At 40.1% G+C, this 19,233-nt stretch overlaps 2 protein-coding genes across 2 annotated transcripts in view; both read right to left on the bottom strand.

Moving 5' to 3' along the window:
- Positions 1-12,472, bottom strand: part of LOC117290077 (FACT complex subunit SSRP1-like) — a 51,380-nt gene extending 38,908 nt beyond the window's left edge. Inside the window, exons 1-12 of the mRNA XM_033771325.1 lie at positions 12,368-12,472; positions 10,587-10,772; positions 9,792-9,897; positions 7,072-7,259; positions 5,632-5,726; positions 4,890-5,025; positions 4,638-4,741; positions 4,132-4,260; positions 3,374-3,595; positions 2,982-3,066; positions 1,980-2,139; positions 1,003-1,048 (exon numbers count right to left, since the gene is read on the bottom strand). Coding sequence (XP_033627216.1) covers positions 1,003-1,048; positions 1,980-2,139; positions 2,982-3,066; positions 3,374-3,595; positions 4,132-4,260; positions 4,638-4,741; positions 4,890-5,025; positions 5,632-5,726; positions 7,072-7,259; positions 9,792-9,897; positions 10,587-10,772; positions 12,368-12,421 — 1,511 coding nt within the window. The 5' untranslated portion in view covers positions 12,422-12,472. The remainder of the gene's footprint in view (positions 1-1,002; positions 1,049-1,979; positions 2,140-2,981; positions 3,067-3,373; positions 3,596-4,131; positions 4,261-4,637; positions 4,742-4,889; positions 5,026-5,631; positions 5,727-7,071; positions 7,260-9,791; positions 9,898-10,586; positions 10,773-12,367) is intronic.
- A 2,332-nt stretch (positions 12,473-14,804) lies between these two features.
- LOC117290697 (28S ribosomal protein S23, mitochondrial-like) lies at positions 14,805-19,225 on the bottom strand. Its single transcript, XM_033772229.1, has 5 exons — positions 19,107-19,225; positions 17,757-17,918; positions 16,255-16,335; positions 15,639-15,777; positions 14,805-15,134 (listed from the first exon to the last, which is right to left on the bottom strand). Exons 1-5 carry the CDS (start codon positions 19,151-19,153, stop codon positions 14,991-14,993), a joined length of 573 nt encoding a protein of 190 aa, XP_033628120.1. The 5' UTR covers positions 19,154-19,225; the 3' UTR covers positions 14,805-14,990.
- Between the last annotated feature and the right edge of the window lie 8 nt (positions 19,226-19,233).

Below are 19,233 nucleotides of genomic sequence, written 5' to 3' on the forward strand. Positions count from 1 at the left end.
CTTTCATTATTATCGTGCAACTTCAAAGACCGATTGAGCTCAAATTTTCACAAGTTTGTTATTTTATGCATATGTTGAGATACATCGAGTGAGAAGACTGGTCTTTGACAGTTACCAATAGTGTCCAGGGTCTTTGACAGTTTGGTAATCACTCTTAAAATTTATGGCGAGCAAAACTTATGGTTAGAAGGGTATACGTCAGTATAAAGTATTTTGAGAAACATTTCACTTCAAAGTAATGTGATTATGTTAAAGGATCAGATTTCATGCCCCTTAAAATTTGAATCTGAGAAGCATTACTGTTTGAACTTTTGTCAGATTATGTATTCCAATTAGGGGTTATTCTTCCTCAAAACACCTGCATGTCAGACAAACATTCCGTCACTAGCTCTCACGCATTCACTGCATCGATGAGTCAGACCTAAGTTGTGTAGTCAGTACGTGCGATGTTCGGCGCAAGCGAATTTTGAAATGTTGTCAGAGATCAATGTACTGAGCTTCTATTTTCAGCCTTAGTGCGGAGTGCTGTTGTCCTGCTTTCCTATTGTGTATTGCAACCTTAAAGGAACACGTTGCCTTGGATCGGTCGAGTTGGTCTTTGAAAAGCGTTTGTAACCGTTTTTAATAAAATGCAAATGGGTAGAAAGATGTTGTAAAAGTAGAATACAATGATCCACACAAACACGCCTCGAAAATGCACTGTTTTCCTTTTACCCCGTCGACTAACACGGTCGGCCATTTATGGAAGTGGCCGACCGTGTTAGTTCGCAAAGTAAAAGAAAACCACCCAATTTCGAGACAAATTTGTGTATAAAACATCTTTCCAACCATATGCATTTTTTTACAAATGGTTATAAAGGCTTATTATAGACCAACTCATCCGATCCAAGGCACCGTGTTCCTTTAATTTATACATATTACTTTTCATGGCCCTCTTAATGAAACGTTTGGATTCCTTTTGCTTTTTCTTTGGGATTTTGTTTTAGAATGAAAAGAACTTACTCTTCAGCGACATCACTTCCGCTCTCACCAGGATTGAAATCACTGTCTGTAAATCAAAGAGAACCAAATCAGACAAATCAATTTAAAAGTGTTTTACAGGATTAGTACAATTGACAAATCAGTGTTCATGATTTGTGTGATCAACCATATACATTAAATCATAAACCTGTGGACATGTGGGCTTAAAGACACTTGACACTATTGGTAATTGTCAAAGACCAGTCTTCTCACTTGGTGTATCTCAACATATGCATAAAATAACAAACTTGGGCAAATTTGAGCTCAATTGGTCGTCAAAGTTGCGAGATTATCATGAAAGAAAAAACACCCTTGTCACACCAGTTGTGTGCTTTCAGATGCTTGATTTCGAGACCTCAAAATCTAATTCTGATGTCTCAAAACCAAATAAGTGGAAAATTACTTCTTAAAAACTATGTCACTTAGGGAGCCGTTTCCACAAAGTTTTTTTACTATCAACCTCTCCCCGTTACCAAGTAAGGTTTTATGCTAATAATTATTTTGAGTAATTGCCAATAGTGTCCACTGCCTTTAATCTGTTGCGTGAGTCAGGAGAAAAAAGTGAAAAACAGTTCACAATTTCCAGCAGTCAAACCATTGTCTTCAATTCTGGTTGTAACCAAAATCAACTGCTTGCATTTTTTTTATTTTAGGTTTTCAGGTACAGTTTTATCTCTAAAGACCTTTATCATGGTGCAGCCATCTTGACCTTCTCCCATTGAATTCAGTGTTACCAAACCAAGGCTGGAAGAACAAAATAGTCTGGTTCCTATTTGCTAAATGATTAAAAGCATTCATTATTGTTATTCAATACGAGGAACATGACCAAGATGGACACAGCATGGTAAAGGTCTGTACTGGCTTTTCTCAAAATTGCAATATTTCGAGTTAAACTGTTTTGGGGCACCCAACGATGTTTTACATGTAGAGTGACAGAAATAATAGTCTGGTGCACTGACCTGAGGCATCCGAGTCCAAATCAGCGACGTAGTCTTTGTCTGAGTCTCCGTCGTCGTCGTTTCTTTCCCTTCCTTCCGCTTTCATTTGTTCCAGGTAAGCGTCGTGTGTATCTTCATCATCGTCGCTGTCCACCATTTCCTCATAGTTCACCGATTTCTTCTAAAAAATGTTCAAGCGACAAGATATAGTGTTCAGAAATATTCAAATTGCCGAGTTAGTTATAGACCCATTGCATACGACATCACACTCTCAAAAAGGAGGCAGATCATTGGACAATAGCTGTTCTCTGTGCAAAAAACATGCGCATAACAGTAGGCCTGGGCGAATTATTTGAATATCCGGTTAATGGCGAATAGGTTTTCCTATCCGTAACCGCGAATGCCTTTTTTTTCTTAACCGGATATCCGCAATGGGCGCGAATACCTATTTATAAACCGGATAGTTCTGTAATTACAACCAAGTAACCGGATATTCTTTAATATCCGAATATCCGCGGACGTCGGGCGACAACTGATATGAATGTTTTGTCTGAATCCTTATGAAACTTCTATTAAGACAGCATAAAACAGCATAAATTAAGTATTTAACTATGCTCACCTCCGTGAAGAGTTAAAACAATGACATTTCTGACGTAATTTGTTCAAAGATTACAAAAGTTTTCCTTCACGTAGAGTCAATCACGATCAAAAGAAAAAGCAAATCGCCATCTTTAAATTAGACCCGGTCATTTTTATGAATGAACCGAGTGACACTGTCTAAAACTAATATCAATCCCCCCATAAGATCTCATTCACAAACGAACAGCGCCCTCTAGCGGCGAAAAAACTATTGGATTATCCGGTTAATTTCGGATAGTTGGCCAGCGGTATCCGAATAACAAAATGTCACTATTCGCCCAGCACTACATAACAGTACAATAACAATAACAATAACCCCAGCGAACCTGTAGTACGCTAGGGTTAAGAAATCTTAACTTAAGAAATCTTCCCTCGCAGACTCACGTCTTTAAAGTTGCCGCCGCCTCCTCTGTTCTTGACTCTGAGCTTCTTGGTACTGACAAAGTCAAACAATGGGCTGTACTCGTCCCTAAAAAGAAGAAAGCAAAAATAACTCTGTAAATAAATTCTGTAAATATTCACACTAAGACAGGCCTATTTGCTTCATTTTTGAAATGGCAAGGGCACCAAGGCATTTTCTCCTTGGTTAAGGGCACCCTATGAGGAAATTGAAAGTTTCTACTGGAGCATTTCAGAGGCACCAAGGCAGTGATCTTGGGGCAAGTAAAATGCACTTTGCTAGCCTGGGGGGTGGGGGGCTACTTTTACAAAAAGCTTACATCAAAAGCCATGACTAATGTATTTTAAAATGTACAAGACAACAAAACCAAGCTTACTTTTCTATGCTGCTGAAAACGTAGACATTTCCGTTCCTGGTCTCGATCTCAAAGTCAAAGTATCGCGAGCTGCCCGTACCGCGTGCAAAGTTGATAAACGCTATCTCCTCAAAGCGGATGTGAAGTGGCGGTTTGTGGACGTAGATAAATCCCCTCTCCAATGGATACAAGAAGCCGCTGTTGGATTTGTAGGAGCAGCTAACGGTCTGGGTTCCAGATCGCCTGTAAGGGAAGGAGGATGACAATAAAAATGTGTAGCCCTTCACACTACTCTATTCCCCTGAGCATGCCTGTGAGTGGACCCTTCAAAAAAGAGCTGAAACACTACTATGTGGCACCCCTATAATCAAGTAACTAGGCTTATCTGACATTATTGTAGTTGTCAATTATTGTTGCCAAGCTTAAATAAGGCATGCCCAGCTTATGAAATGAAAAGAAAGAAAAAAAAAGAAAAAAAAAAAAAGCGGATATCATCTTTAAAGCGGAGATTTCACAGGCCAGCCTTCTCACAATATGAATACTTTACCCCGGTTTGCCCCCGCAAATGGGCACTCCCCGGGGGATAGCCACCCCTGCTCTGGAGTAGAGGTAAGCGGTAAAACTCTGTGGTATTCTTGAAACGTGCAACCCAAACCCTGTGGAATAATGAGCTAGGCAGAACAGTGTGAAAGTCCTCCTTCTGAGGAAATTTTAAAACTGATTTAAAAGTTTGTTTATGATTGAACGGTTAACCAAAGTCCCAAAGCCCCAAAGCTTACCCCGTGAATGATCCTGGAATTGTTATTTTACGAGCTGAGAGTGATTTCATGAGTCGGCTGACGATCTCAAAGGACGGTCCTGTCATGTGCGTCTGCAGCTTGCCCTTGTACTTCTCTTCTATCTCTTCTCTAGAGAGATCAATATCAGAAACTGATTTAGATTTAACTTGGGATTTTGATAAATACCTCATTCATGTCAAGATAAAATACTAACAGTAACAACTTTTGCAGAAAGTGTGTACAAATGGAAATTTGTAACTATCATGGACAATATCATATTAGGACAAATGGACAAAATTACACACTCTATCCGCCAACAAACTTTTAAAAAGAACAAAGTCACACAAAGCAAATACACATTTTTAGACAAAAATCATGACAAATAGGACACACAAACTGCATATGGATTAAAAGGGAAAATGAAGAATTATTGGGTCAAAAAATGATGACGACCACAGACAAATAGCATGGAACGTGGACAAAGGAACTTGAAGTGAAGTTCTTACTCTGTGAGGTTGATATCTAAGGATAAATCTTCCTCCTTATTGAAGCTGAGGATGAGGAAATGATATCTTGTCTGCCCCTGGACTATAGGAGGATCCAAGCTAATCTGTGAGAGGAAAAGACGAGAAGATAATAATAATAATGACAATTTATATTGCGCATATTATCCACCAAATTAAGGTGCTCAAAGCGCATGAAAAGAAGAACACAGAAACAAAGAATAAATCACATATTTGAAGAGTATTTTTTCTTACCACAAAGTACATTTGTCTGTTGTCTTTATGAGGGAGAAGGAAGAGACGCAGGACCGTTGTGAAGGGGATCTTGTAATCAAACGTCTTACCGTGAAGCTGGAGGAATGTGGGGAAGATTTTGATGTCATAGCGCCCTCTGTGGAAACAAAATGGTTATGTGAGATTTAGCAAGTAGGAAAGATGGTAGCCCGAACATCTGACGTCGCGCTTCGAGGCTCGTAACAAATTACACCAGAGATCTGCTGCTGAGACCATGCACATAATCACTTTTGACCTTTTGACCTTCATGGTTCTGGAGATTTGCAGTTAAAAGTGATGACATGTGTACACGAATAAAACCAACAGTTGTCCTTATCCTTGCAGATAAAGACAGGGGCCCAGTCTAGAAAGATAATAGCTTCAACATCTGGGACCAATTTCATGGCTCTGCTTACCGCCGAAATCTGCACTTACAATCACCATTCCTTGTTTACAGGGCAAACGCAGAATTTACGCACTAGCTGTGTAAGTGAAAAATTGCCTAGTAGCATGGGGTGCAAATGCGCACAAGCACAACCTGTGAATTTGTTACCCCTTTGAACCAATCCAAAAATACTCTTAAGATTTTCCAGAAATGTAAACTGTTGCCCAACTTTATTGGAGAATGCAAGTAAATTTACACACAGAAAACAAATCAGAATTGTATTTTTGAAAATCTACGCAACATCCATCGAATGGTTCACAGGAATCGTGATGTTCTTACCTCGGTGTGAGACAAGGAATTTGTTCCAAGGACGCGATGGCATCACCCGTGGCTTGAATGACATCTGCCTTGGCCAGGATGTTTTCATGAAATGCCTGAAAGAAATAATGGACAAAATAACCCCAATCAACAATACTTAAGATGCTCAGATTAATAAACAACGGGTGATTATAGCTGCATGCTCATTTGGCTCAAAGATAACAAACAGATCAACACAAGAATGCTTTGTGCCTGGTAGGATGTAAAGAAGTTTGCCTGCCAGTGTATCGCAAGCATTTAGTCAGAGAAAACTGTTTTAAAGATGGACTCCAAGGCAAAGTTCTCTAACTTGAAGTTCAAATGGTGTAAAATTTCACTGTGTTTGATACCAATGTATCAGAAATGCCATTGTACCCGTTTTCTCCTTGCTATTGATACCAATGTATCAGAAATGCCTTTGTACCAGTTTTCTCCTTGCTATCGCTAAATGTGGATGCATTCGCCATTCATGAGAATTCCATTACTGGTTTTTTGTTGTTTTCTCAGAAAGTAGTCACTGTTTTTAACTGAAACTTTCATGTGTGACTTTTATTGTTTCTTTGTTGAAAATTTCGCCCTTTAAATCAGAATTACGTTGAAAAAATCCAATCTACCTTTAAATCAACAAACAAATTACTATTATTATTTTCTGTTTTCACATATCAGCTAAAATTCACATGTTTCAGCCCAATACGCTAGCTTGTATGTGGGGGAAAACCCTCATATAATAAAGAGGCACTTTATTTGTTTCTGTTGTCCCTTACCTCGGCAGCGTTGATATCTGATTCCGTTCGAGGAATAAAGAACCTCACCTCTCTTTTATTCATACCCCCCCCCTTTGTTCAAGCCAAATAAAAAGTTTAGGGTCCCAGCGTACAATTAGAGTCGGTCAGATAACCAGGAACATAATTTTTTATTTTTTGGGGGGGTCCTAATAAAAACATAGAAACACATATTTCTGTCCTTTGTCCCTAACCAAGTGATGTGATAGGCTGTTGGAAAAAAACCTGAACTATTATAAGCGCAAAGCATGAAAGCTTTGGAGCACACAGCGTGAAAGCTTGCGAGTGCGAAAGTTTGCGATTCTGGAAAAAAAGCTTGCTTACAAAAAATTATCCTTGGTTTTGAAAGCCCTACTCTGCCACCTGGGGTGTTCAAAGTGTTTTTTTCTTTCTTTTTTTCTTATGAATTTGATATAAATAAAAAAAAAATTAAAGTGAAAAAAATATTGACTTTTTGTTATGAATTTCTGGTAAAAAAAACCCTCAGAAATCACATCCCTGCATACCTCAGCAGCGTTGACATCTGATTCGGTTGGAGGTATAAAGAACCTCATCTCTCTTTTTAGAACATTTTTTTTTTGGAGGGGGGGGGTCTAAATAATAATAATGAGGCACTTCATTCCTGTCCTTTGTCTCTTACCTCGGCAGCGTTGATATCTGATTCGGTTGGAGGTATAAAGAACCTCATCTCCATCAGAGAGACCTCGGTATCATCATTCTGGTGAAACTCCAAGATGACTTCATTCTTGGCCGTCGTGCTGTGGCACACGTTCCCAAGAGGAATGTGAAACGCTGGCTTCTTGTCGACCTCAAACGCTAGCTCCGAGCCTGGACAGACAAATACATCACAGTATAAAATATTTTGTTTTACAGAGCAAGTTGAATAAGGGAATCAATGTGTGGTGAAGAGGTTTTCAACTAGTGGTTTAATCCCAACGAGGCCTGGTTCTTGATAATTCTTGATAAATTATAAAGAGCCAGGCCTCGGCAGGTTTAAACCACTAGTTGAAAACCGATTCAACACACTTTGATTCCCATTCATAAATACTTTTTCGGTCAAACACATCATCACTTTTTGGCCAAAAAGGAAAATAAATGCAAAAATTATAATTGTTTAATGATTTCTTTCAACACAACACCCCTCCAGCTATGAAATGGTAAAGCCCTCCGCCTCCCTCGGGTAAACAACTCCTTATAAGGGAATGCTGTGCGCGTTGCGCATATCACGAGATTTGGCACAACTGTTTCAGCCGTTGCTCTCAACCAATAAGAATGAAGAAACTGTCTAATAAGAACAGGTGCAAGGTCGCGTGTCACGTCCATGACTTAACACTTTTTACCGGTCATTAACAAAAGGTTTATGCACACCCACGTGACGCGCTCGCCACCAATAGAAGTTGGGAAACTGTCTGGGGTATTTAATTCACAGGAACTCAGGAAACTATCGAGTATACAAAACCAAAGAATTCTCTATAAATAAAAATAATAACAAACTTTTATAGGGCGCACATATCCACAAAAGTGCTCAGGGTGCTATTACATTGATGGTGGCCCTCTTGCCCATGACCAGTGAAAATATCTTCACTAACCTAAAGACTTTATAGGTTACCATAATGATGCCAAACAGTTATTAATTATAAAATGGTATTGGAAGGGCCAGTAACTTAATTTCAACTGTAAATGCCAGCAAGTGGGCAATTTAATTTAGTTTCGACCGATGCATCACTTAGGTCACAAAAGCATTGTCCTACAAATTACACTGTTTAGCTTAAAGTTGGGAAGGTAGTGCATTCTGCTCCACCAGCCTGGCTCCTAGTGGATGATAACCATGCCTACATCCTTACAGACTGTGAAGAGGTAACCCTGTTTCATCCCCAGGAGTAGGTGGCTCCTAGTGGATGATACCCATGCCTACATCCTTACAGACTGTGAAGAGGTAACCCTGTTTCATCCCCAGGAGTAGGTGGCTCCTAGTGGATGATACCCATGCCTACATCCTTACAGACTGTTAAGGGGTAACCCTGTTTCAGCCCCAGGAGTAGGTGGCTCCTAGTGGATGATACCCATGCCTACATCCTTACAGACTGTTAAGGGGTAACCCTGTTTCAGCCCCAGGAGTAGGTGGCTCCTAGTGGATGATACCCATGTCTACATCCTTACAGACTGTGAAGGGGTAACCCTGTTTCATCCCCAGGAGTAGGTGGCTCCTAGTGGATGATACCCATGTCTACATCCTTACAGACTGTTAAGGGGTAACCCTGTTTCAGCCCCAGGAGTAGGTGGCTCCTAGTGGATGATACCCATGTCTACATCCTTACAGACTGTTAAGGGGTAACCCTGTTTCAGCCCCAGGAGTAGGTGGCTCCTAGTGGATGATACCCATGCCTACATCCTTACAGACTGTGAAGGGGTAACCCTGTTTCAGCCCCAGGAGTAGGTGGCTCCTAGTGGATGATACCCATGTCTACATCCTTACAGACTGTTAAGGGGTAACCCTGTTTCAGCCCCAGGAGTAGGTGGCTCCTAGTGGATGATACCCATGCCTACATCCTTACAGACTGTTAAGGGGTAACCCTGTTTCAGCCCCAGGAGTAGGTGGCTCCTAGTGGATGATACCCATGTCTACATCCTTACAGACTGTGAAGGGGTAACCCTGTTTCAGCCCCAGGAGTAGGTGGCTCCTAGTGGATGATACCCATGCCTACATCCTTGCAGACTGTGAAGGGGGTAACCCTGTTTCATCCCCAGGAGTAGGTGGCTCCTAGTGGATGATACCCATGCCTACATCCATACGGACTGTGAAGGGGGTAACCCTGTTTCAGCCCTAGGAGTAGGTGGCTCACAGTGGACGATACCCATGCCTACATCCTTACAGACTGTGAAGGGGTAACCCTGTTTCAGCCCTAGGAGTAGGTGGCTCCTAGTGGATGATACCCATGCCTACATCCTTACAGACTGTGAAGGGGTAACCCTGTTTCAGCCCCAGGAGTAGGTGGCTCACAGTGGATGATACCCATGCCTACATCCTTACAGACTGTTAAGGGGTAACCCTGTTTCAGCCCCAGGAGTAGGTGGCTCCTAGTGGATGATACCCATGCCTACATCCTTACAGACTGTTAAGGGGTAACCCTGTTTCAGCCCCAGGAGTAGGTGGCTCCTAGTGGATGATACCCTGTTGCCTACATCCTTACAGACTGTGAAGGGGGGTAACCCTGTTTCAGGCCCAGGAGTAGGTGGCAATGTGCTTCTGGTGGCTTTTGATTTGTGTAGCCCTCAGCTTGAAGTGGCCGTCCAGGCTTCTTTTATTGGCGATCTCTCATTAATTTTTTTTTAAATGGCGATAAAATAAAACATTTGTACCATTGAACTTTGCCGTGCCCCAATTTCTTCCTTTGACGGCCAACTCTACTTCATCCAGCGTCATGTTGTAGTTATTCTTGATGAATTCAGTCAACTTTTCGTGGTCCTACACACAAAAGAGAAGTGACAAACACTTTTAATGAAATTGCTTTTATACCAAGGACAAACCGTATAATCAATGTGCAAAAGACGAACCCCCCCCCCCCCCTTTGCTGATTCAAGCCGGGCTGCGTCAGAGTTAGAAATGTACACTGGCAGGACCACCGGCCAGAGGTATGTGAATTCGGTTTCGGCATCAAGCCAGGACAAGTCCGGTATTGTTGTTTTTTCTTTTCAATTAAAGCCATTATACACTTTCGGTAAACAGTATTGTCCAAGTCCCACACTTCGTGTATTACAACTTATATATAAAATAACAAACCTGTGAAAGTTTAGGCTCAATCGGCCATCAGAGTCGGGAGAAAATAACGGGAAAACACACTCTTGTTTCCGCACGTTTCACCATGTCATCACATGTGTTTCAAATAAATCCGTAATTCTCGCGAATTGATATTGTTTTAATGTTTTCTCAAAAAGTAAAGCATTTCATGGAATAATATTTCAAGAGAAGTCTTTCACCATTACCTTCTGTAAACCCTGTAAGTTATTTGTAAATCTGTGAACTTTTGTTGTTCTTTTCTGTGTATAATAGCTTTAAACATCTTTGTCTGTATGAATGATGTTCAAATGTTGAATTTGAGTCTCACGAATATATTTTGATCCTGCTCAGTATCACCCATATATATACCAACTTACCGATTCTTGAAAGCCGTCATATTTAAATATCGACCCATTTTGGAGGCGGAGTTTTAGCTCATGACCTCTAGCGACCCTGAGCCAGTTTGTCTCGGCTAGGTCTTCAACGTGGACTTGTTCTACTTTGCCAGTCTTGATACTCTTGAAGAACACACCCTGTTTGCTCAGCTTGAGTCGACCACCATTCTGAACACAGATTACGAATAAATTATGAACATAATAATAGTAATAAGGTACATTAATATTGCGCAACACCTATATGAATATACTCCATTGGGGATTAGAAGAAATACATAAAATGCAGAAAAAAAGGAATACAAAATACACAAACAAATCAAGAAGGAATTAAATGAGTGAAGTTAACAAATTGGTTTTTAACTGAAGATGGTTGTCTAATACAAGTAGGGAGATAACTCCATAGTTTTGAAGCAGCGTACTTAAATGCCTCGACACTTTATAAGATGATCAATGGTGTAATCAAAGCCGACCACAGCCACATTTTAGAATCAAAACCATAGAGGGCAAGAAAGGGCAACGACAATCAGTTCAAAATACCCAGAATCTCATCTACCATCTACGAAAAAAAAATTTTTTTCAAGAACACTGAAATTATGGAATAATCTCCAACAATCCCTCATAGATTCCAAATCCCACCAACTCTTCAAAAGTAATAACATTCACAATCTGGGCCTAAACGACAACAACAAAACGAATTAGACGACGCTCTCCTGACCTCCTTGTTAAGTTCCCCAGCGGAAGTTTCAGGAGGAAAACTACCAAGTACCAAGTACCTAGGGTAACCCTTGATTTTTCTTGACGGGTAAGACAACAATGTGTGGTCTTGCGAACTCCTGAGACGGAAGGTTGTTCGAGAGAGTGACTTCATGTGAACACATTTACTTGGTTTAAACCACCGACCCGCCCGTGGTGAAAGCACCCAATTGCTGAAAATGTAAGCTGTCTGAAAAATATGAATGGAAATGGATGTGCGGCCAAACCCAAGGCCCAGAGCTCACACTTGGCCACACTAGTTTTTTTTAGTGGAGCTACGGTAACATAGCTAGTTCTTAATCTTTGGCCCAAGCACAACCATGCAGCCCTATCTCTTCGCTCGGCGGACTTTTGATCTGCCTTGTTCTTCTCATGAAACTTACCGATAAAATTGTAGATTGCCCGACTGCTGAATTTGTTGTAAAACATAACATTTTTGGGAAAAAACAAAGTTGATTCTCGATATCCTTGTTTAAAAGTTATTAAATGGGAACCCCACAAAGTATGGTTTCAACTCTGAGCAAGTTGTTAATTAAGATGAACAAAAATCTACACTTGCCATGCTTGCTCGAAAGGCATTTGATTTTGATATGAATTTATTTCCCACAAATTTGTTACAGCAAATTCATGAAATTCTAGCAATCACTAATCAGGCTACCTCCAGGGTCCAGTCCTGGTAGTTCAATCAAACAAGTTTAAAATCCCTTGGAAAGTGTTGGTCGGGTATGGCATTTTTGCCATGAAATCAGCAGTCACACAGTCACAGTGCTAGTGAGTTAGATATAGATTGATTCGTCACTTTTGGGCACCACTCACTTTTTGTGCAGTGGCTGTCTGTCAATGCCAGAACACCATGCGTTGTGTTGTAAAAAATGCGTGAACTGGTGAATGGTGAACGAACGTGTCGTCTCAGACGACAACGTGACCAGAATCGACGACATTGAATGCCAAATTTAAACAATAGTACAAATATGGATGAAAGATTTCAAGACAAAGTGTTTCAAACTTACCATAGCACCCCTCACTTCTTGTGAGATGTCGGAAAACTCCAGAGTATCCGTCATTTTGGGAAGAAAGTTTTACTTACTCCGTGATAAACAATGAAATGGCGCGAATTAAAACAGCGCCCTCTATAATTTGTTGAGAAAAAAACTGCGCGCTTTCCTTTTAAATAAAGCGCCCTCTTTTGATTAATAGCTGTAGCGTTTGATACAGCGCCCTCTTGTGTGAGTCTGTTCAATCAGCTTTCGGGACTAAAGATCAATACATTTGTTTTGGGGTAAATTCAGGATTTTCATGCCGAGAAATGCATGTGGCTGAAATATCTAATACAAGCTAACAATGGCTGAATGCAATGGCATCACTAAATATTAGAAAATGGGGGGTTGACGGGATGGTGTTGGAGAGAATTTTGAGTTGGCTCGAACTGCGAGTTGCCAAAACAGGGTTACTGTTTTAGACTTCCTCCTCAAAATTGTTGAATCCTGGCAAATCATATATTCACAAACTTTTTCTTTCTTTAGAATTTTTTTTAGTGAGCCTCTGGTATGGCACATTATTAATTTCAGTTTTCTGAAGGCAATGACCCTGCCGTCGGTTTCACAAAGAGTTACGACTCGTCTTATCTCGAGTTTAGGATTAATCTTAAGGTCTGCATGCTACAGTGCAGGGTTGGGACTCGTCCTAAGTCCTAAGACTAGAGCTTTGTGTTATCGACGGCAGGAATCAAAGCACCTGATATCCTATACTGGATCAATACATTGAAGAGGGTGGGTAGGTTCCTTTTTTGAGGGGCTGAAAAATATTTTCATGCACAAACACTGTACAGACATAAACAGACCTACCAGGTCCAACCCTCTGATGAATTGGAGCCATCTGCTCTTTTTAGCAGGCTTCCAGGGCCCAATTTCATAAAGCTGCTAAGCACGTAAATTTGCTTAGCATGAAATTTCTTCCTTGATAACAACAGGATTACCAACCAAATTTCCATGTGATTTTCAGGATAAGCAAACAACAGCTGATTACTAGTAACAAGCAATATGCAACAAATAGAAATTTTGTTGGTAATCCTGTTTTTATCAAGAAAGAAATTTCATGCTAAGCAAATGTTTGTGCTTAGCAGCTCTATGAAATTGGGCCCAGATGTCTTACTTACAGCCTGTGCTAAGTCTTAGGTTTCCAACACCTGTTTGAACACCCAATACCGAGGTCAGGAGTGTACGTTTTCAAAACCGACGCTGGAGGCTGCGACAAACTCATTGTTTAAAACTGTTTGTATTTATGTTCGTGTACCACCGTTAACCTTGCAAAGCACTGGTACTCAGACAGACTTCCCCCAGATGTTTTCAGTTCTGAGTGCACCGGACAGGGAGAACAGCGACGATCTCCCCACCAACCACAACATAGCTATTCTAAGCACAAACTCTCATGAGAATATTCATTGGAGAATGACATTTTGTAGCATGTGTTAAAATAAAAAAACAAGAAAATATCTTCATTCCAATAAAATTTATTTTGTAATTGTCAAGAAAAAACAGTCTTTCCTTTCTTCTTTATTCTAACATTCATTATAAATATCCTCTAAACTCGAAAGAAAAATTAAATTTCATTGCAGACAAAAATGGTCCATTGTTTTGGTGACAACACTGACCTGTAAAAACAAATGTTGCTCTGATCAAATAATAATAAACTACTATTCGATTCAAAAACAATATTTATTTAACACAAATATAGGATGCACGAGTGCTCTGTCCCACAATAAATTCACAAGGTGAAATCTAGACTATTCACGAGGCAAAGCCGAATGAAATCATTGAGCCACATTTCACGGAGTGATTGTATTTTGTGACAATGCATTCTTAAAATGCATTCCTAAATTCTACAAAATATTTTGTTCCTAACAATATTTTGTTATATAACTCACACATATATCCTTGTCATTTAACATTTGTTGACAACAAACACTGAATAGACACCTCACTCTCTGAAAACTCTTTAAAAAAACTTCTGAACGACTCCTTGTAGACACCAACCTCATTCGCCATGACACAACCTTACCTCGTTTAAAGAAGGAGACTGGGAACGTTTATTTTATGAGCATCACTCCACAGCGTCCCATAATTATCTATATTGGACATGTACATGTGCAATATTAAATTTGGGAGCTTCCCGGAAGTCAATACATGGTAAAATATTTGATGACAAGTGAAACGTATTCCATCAATCAAGTGACATGGGTCTGTGTGTATGGAATATTAAGTCAGATATGCAATGATAATATCGCTGAATGATGTCCTCGACCTGGTAGAGCCAAACACCCTGCAGAACACCCTACAGAACACCCTGCAGAACACCCTGCAGAACAGGTAAAAAGCTCAGTGCAGAAATGTTCCACATGCCAGGGGCTTTACGTATTTTAACATACCAGGTGGGTTTGGATACTTTATTGCAATTACATGAATCATAATGTCCGAATCGCTAACACGTAGTTTGAGTGACAAAGATTGCGCTTCAGGAGGAACACTGATTTGATGTGCTGCCCACTACAACCTCACAGCCATGTTGCTATGGTAACATGACAACAAAAACAAGTTGTCCATCTTGTTATCTTAGCAGCCGGACCTCATCCCTCTATCATCTTTCATCTTTCTCAACTTCTTGTGATGCAGGTGAAGATGCGATAGAAGCACCCTCTGGTGGATTGTCTTGGGTCTCTAGGGCATTTTGTAGAAGCAGCGCTAATCCTTTGACGGAGCCAACTTCTGGTTTTGCATCAACCTGAAAAAAATATATAGCCAGCATGAAGTGCATCTTAAAGGTCATAGATTGGTAAACACTCCATAAATGAATGAAAAGCAGTGCAGCATGTAGATCTGAAAGACTTGAGACTTGAACTGAAAGATTTGTGACTTGAGACTTGTTTCCAAAGACTTGACTTGAAACTTGACCTAAAAGACTTGAGAATTAGTGCAAAAGCCTTGGGACTTTACTTCAAACTTATGGTTAAGGACTTATTACTTGAATTGAGACTTGACCCCAAAGACCTAAGACTTGCCCTGAAGAGCTGATGGCAACTCAGGCTCAGGCTGGCTTTTCAAGAATTCCTCATCCTCAGGTTGACTTACTTTCTGTTTTCTTTGCCTTCTTTCACTTTGCTTGGCTTGAGATTTGACTAAAATATTTTAGACTTGATGCCAAATACTTAGGACTTGACTTCAAACTTGACCTACAAGACTTTAAATTTAAGACTTGCCCTGAAGAATCATCCTAAGAATGACTTACTTTCTGTTTCCTTTGCCTTCTTTCACTTTGCTTGGTAAGTACGAGTCCATCCTGAGCTAAGGCTGACGCCGTTGCTTCAAATAACTGCTCTGGATCTGTGTTTCCTTCAGTCTGTAACTCATTGTACTTGGTGATAAACCTAGAGGTACAAAATAGTAGATTTTAGCTTTAACAACTTCATGTTGGATGGCGTTTTCTTCAACCAAATTCTTCTTGACTTGACTTTCAGCCGATGTTTTTTAACGTCGGGAACAACTGCAGATTTTTTGCAGCAGCCAAACGGCTGTGGTTATATCCACCCAGATACTTACCAGTGTTTAGTGTGCACAGGCAGGCTCCTCCTGTGATAAAATGCTTCGGATCGCCGATGCAAAAATATTGACTTTGTTCAAATAATTTACTTGTTTTTTAAGTGAGACTCGCATCTATCACAATGGACTGTGCAAGCCATCGTGCTTACTCGGACATTAGGACCCATTCAAGTGTGCAAGTTTATTTTCTTCACGCGTTAAAAAGCATCGTGAGTGGGACCAAATTTGTTTAAATACGCGCGAGACTTGCATGGCCTATTAGGATTACAACACTTAGAATCTAAGAAAGTTAAATGCACGCTTACCTGTGGCATGGAGATCGATTGACACTGTCTTGATTGGTCAAATCCATTGACATGTGATTCCCATAGACTTTGTAGAATTGGCTGCAAAAGACACAAAATACTTAATTTGTTTTACTTGTTACAAGGGAAAACCTGCATTTATAATCAAATCTGTTTGGGTAGTTTTAATGACGGGAATAAGAGTTTCAAAAGAAACAGAAAATATATTGTATTTCAAGCCTGGAATTTCATTTTGGAGAGGGTATTTTCATTTTGCAAAATCTTTAAAGCCTATATAGGAAGCTTTTGAAGGGGCACCAAGGCTAAGACCAGGGGCAACAGAGGCCATGGCCACCGTGTAATTCCAGGCCTTGTATATAAGTGGCCAGCTTGATTTGATAAGCTTTTGTTCAGTTCTAAATTGTACATTGGTTCACAGTAACACTTTGTGTATATTTACTATAGCTGGGTAGATTATGTTCTTTTGAGAACTGTCTCACTATTTACTAGAGTCAGTTCTCAAAAGAACATAATCCTCCTAGCAAGTATTAAAATGGTGTTACTGCAAACAAAATACACATTGATACCTCACCATGCAAGCAATGCCTCTATCACATACAGTTCTAAATTGTTTTCAACTTCCTAAGAAGTAAGCAATGTTGTAACACAAGTGTCAAAACTGGGACTCAAACCCACACTCTGCTGATCAAAAACACCAGGACCCAATATCATAGAGCTGCTTAAAAAGTATCTAAGCATAACAAAATTACACTTAGTCGAATAAGATATCAGCCAAACTACCATGTCACAAGTACAATTTGTGACTGGTATTCTGCTCAATTCTGCTTAGCAAAAGCAACACATTCTCCGCTTAAAGGCAGTGGACACTATTGGTAATTACTCAAAATAATTATCATCATAAAACCTTTATTGGTGATGAGTAATGGAGAGAGGTTGATGGTATAAAACATTGTGAGAAAACGCTCCCTCTGAAGTGACATAGTTTTCGAGAAAGAAGTAATTTTCCACGAATTTGAATTCGAGACCTCAAGTTAAGAACTTGAGATCTCGAAATCAAGCATCTGACTGACACAACTTCTTGTGACAAGGGTGTTTTTTTTTATTTCATTATTATCTCGCAACTTCAACTACCGATTGAGCTCAAATTTTCACAGGTTTGTTATTTTATGCATATGTTGAGATACACCAAGTGTGAAGACTAGTCTTTGACAATTACCAATAGTGTCCACTGGCTTTAAGCACTTAACGACACTAATAACTACTTCAAGTTTACACTCCGTTAAGGAATCTTCGATCCAGTTCCATGCTTCTCCTCAATGAACCCATGTCTCGACACTCCTGGTGTGAAAGGTATTTTTCTTAAGCTGCGCCACGCATCTGGAACTCCTCTACCACTTAATCCACTGTCCACTGCCACTGTCCACTGCCTTTAAGGAGCTCTTTGACATTGGGCCCAAAGCTTGAATTCAGAGCTCAGCCATAGAAACGCCACTGATACTTACGATCGTAATTTATCCTCTTCATATAAGATCTGAGGTAAGAAATCATGTGTGTATTCTCTGTGATACGTTGGCTCATCTCTTGGCGGGAACGCTGCCATCACGTCGTACCATAATGGTTTATCGGCCTCTTTCATCACACCAGCTCGCATTAAATCACGAACCCTTGAGCATAAAACAAACGGTAGTTTACTGGCATCTGAATCTGAATTACAGTCGACAAAGCCAATTATTTGCATCCTAAAGGAAACACATCACACCAACTTTGGTAACTTAGTTTGGTTTGCCCGTCACAAGTGACAAGGGATTATAATTCTAATATCTTTTTTAAAATTTTTTTAATTAATAATTTTAACAGCCAAATTACTTTCTTGTTTTCTTCCTTTTCAGTAATTCTAGCTGGAGCAGCCTCATAATTGAAGATAGTCGCTCTGCCAAAAGCACTTCTCTATGCGATAAGTGTGTACAGGAGTCATTTACAGGCCCTGATAGATTTTGTAATGTACACACATAACACCCCTTACAAATATTCTGGCTTTTCATTGGTTTAGAGCGCATCACATGATTTGTCTTAGTTTTACAAGAACGTCGACCGTGTGATAGTGCATCGTTTGCCGTGTGATAGTCCGACGGCTATCAGACAGCATGCAGTACCCAGACTTCTTTTTACCCACCTCGAAACCAATCAGTTGTGCATCTGCGTATCTGAAACACGCGTACAAACGTTTAAACAGTCTGTTGGGGTTTTATAAAGCAAATATTGACTGCTTTTACTCGTGCTATGGTTAAAACTCCTACTCCCTCGATTGACCTCAGACCATTCCATTTTCCCTCGGCTGCACCTCGGGAAAATAGAATGCTCCGGGATCACCGTGACCGCGGGAGTGATAGTTTATAACACTCGAAGCAGTCAATATTTGTATACCGTACACAACAGCTTTATGTCCCATCCGAAGGACGAATAGGACACAACAAAACACGTGTCTCAACCATTGTCGACCAGGGACTCGAAGTCGAACCCACACTCTCCTGCTCATACACAGCAGAGCTCGAGTTCGGTGCTCTTAACCGCTCGGCCACGACACTCTAGCATGTCCAGAATGCTTTATAAATAAGAGTTTATTCACAGTGCATAGAGCAACTTGGTCAGTGTTTTTGTCAGCAGGTTGAGTGTTCTGTCTGAGTGTTGCATGCCATTCAACAAAATCATGGAATGGAATTGGATGGAGCAGGAACACTGAATTTTGAACAGTAATTTAATTTTTAATTAAATGTTTTTAAATAAAGTTTTCGAAGGTAAAATATTTTGCTCTCCACTTGGTAGTTTCCTATGAATCCTAGTAATATACTCACCTCGTGAATAACGTGCCAAACTTTTCCAAGCGACTCAAACTCGCCATTTCCGAGAATACTTTTTGCAGCTTCAGAAGTTCTTTTGGTGCAGCATGTGTGATAAAGAAGTTGTTCGTATAAAATTGGA

Source organism: Asterias rubens, chromosome 5, assembly GCF_902459465.1.
Source record: "Asterias rubens chromosome 5, eAstRub1.3, whole genome shotgun sequence".
Lineage (NCBI taxonomy): Eukaryota > Metazoa > Echinodermata > Asteroidea > Forcipulatida > Asteriidae > Asterias > Asterias rubens.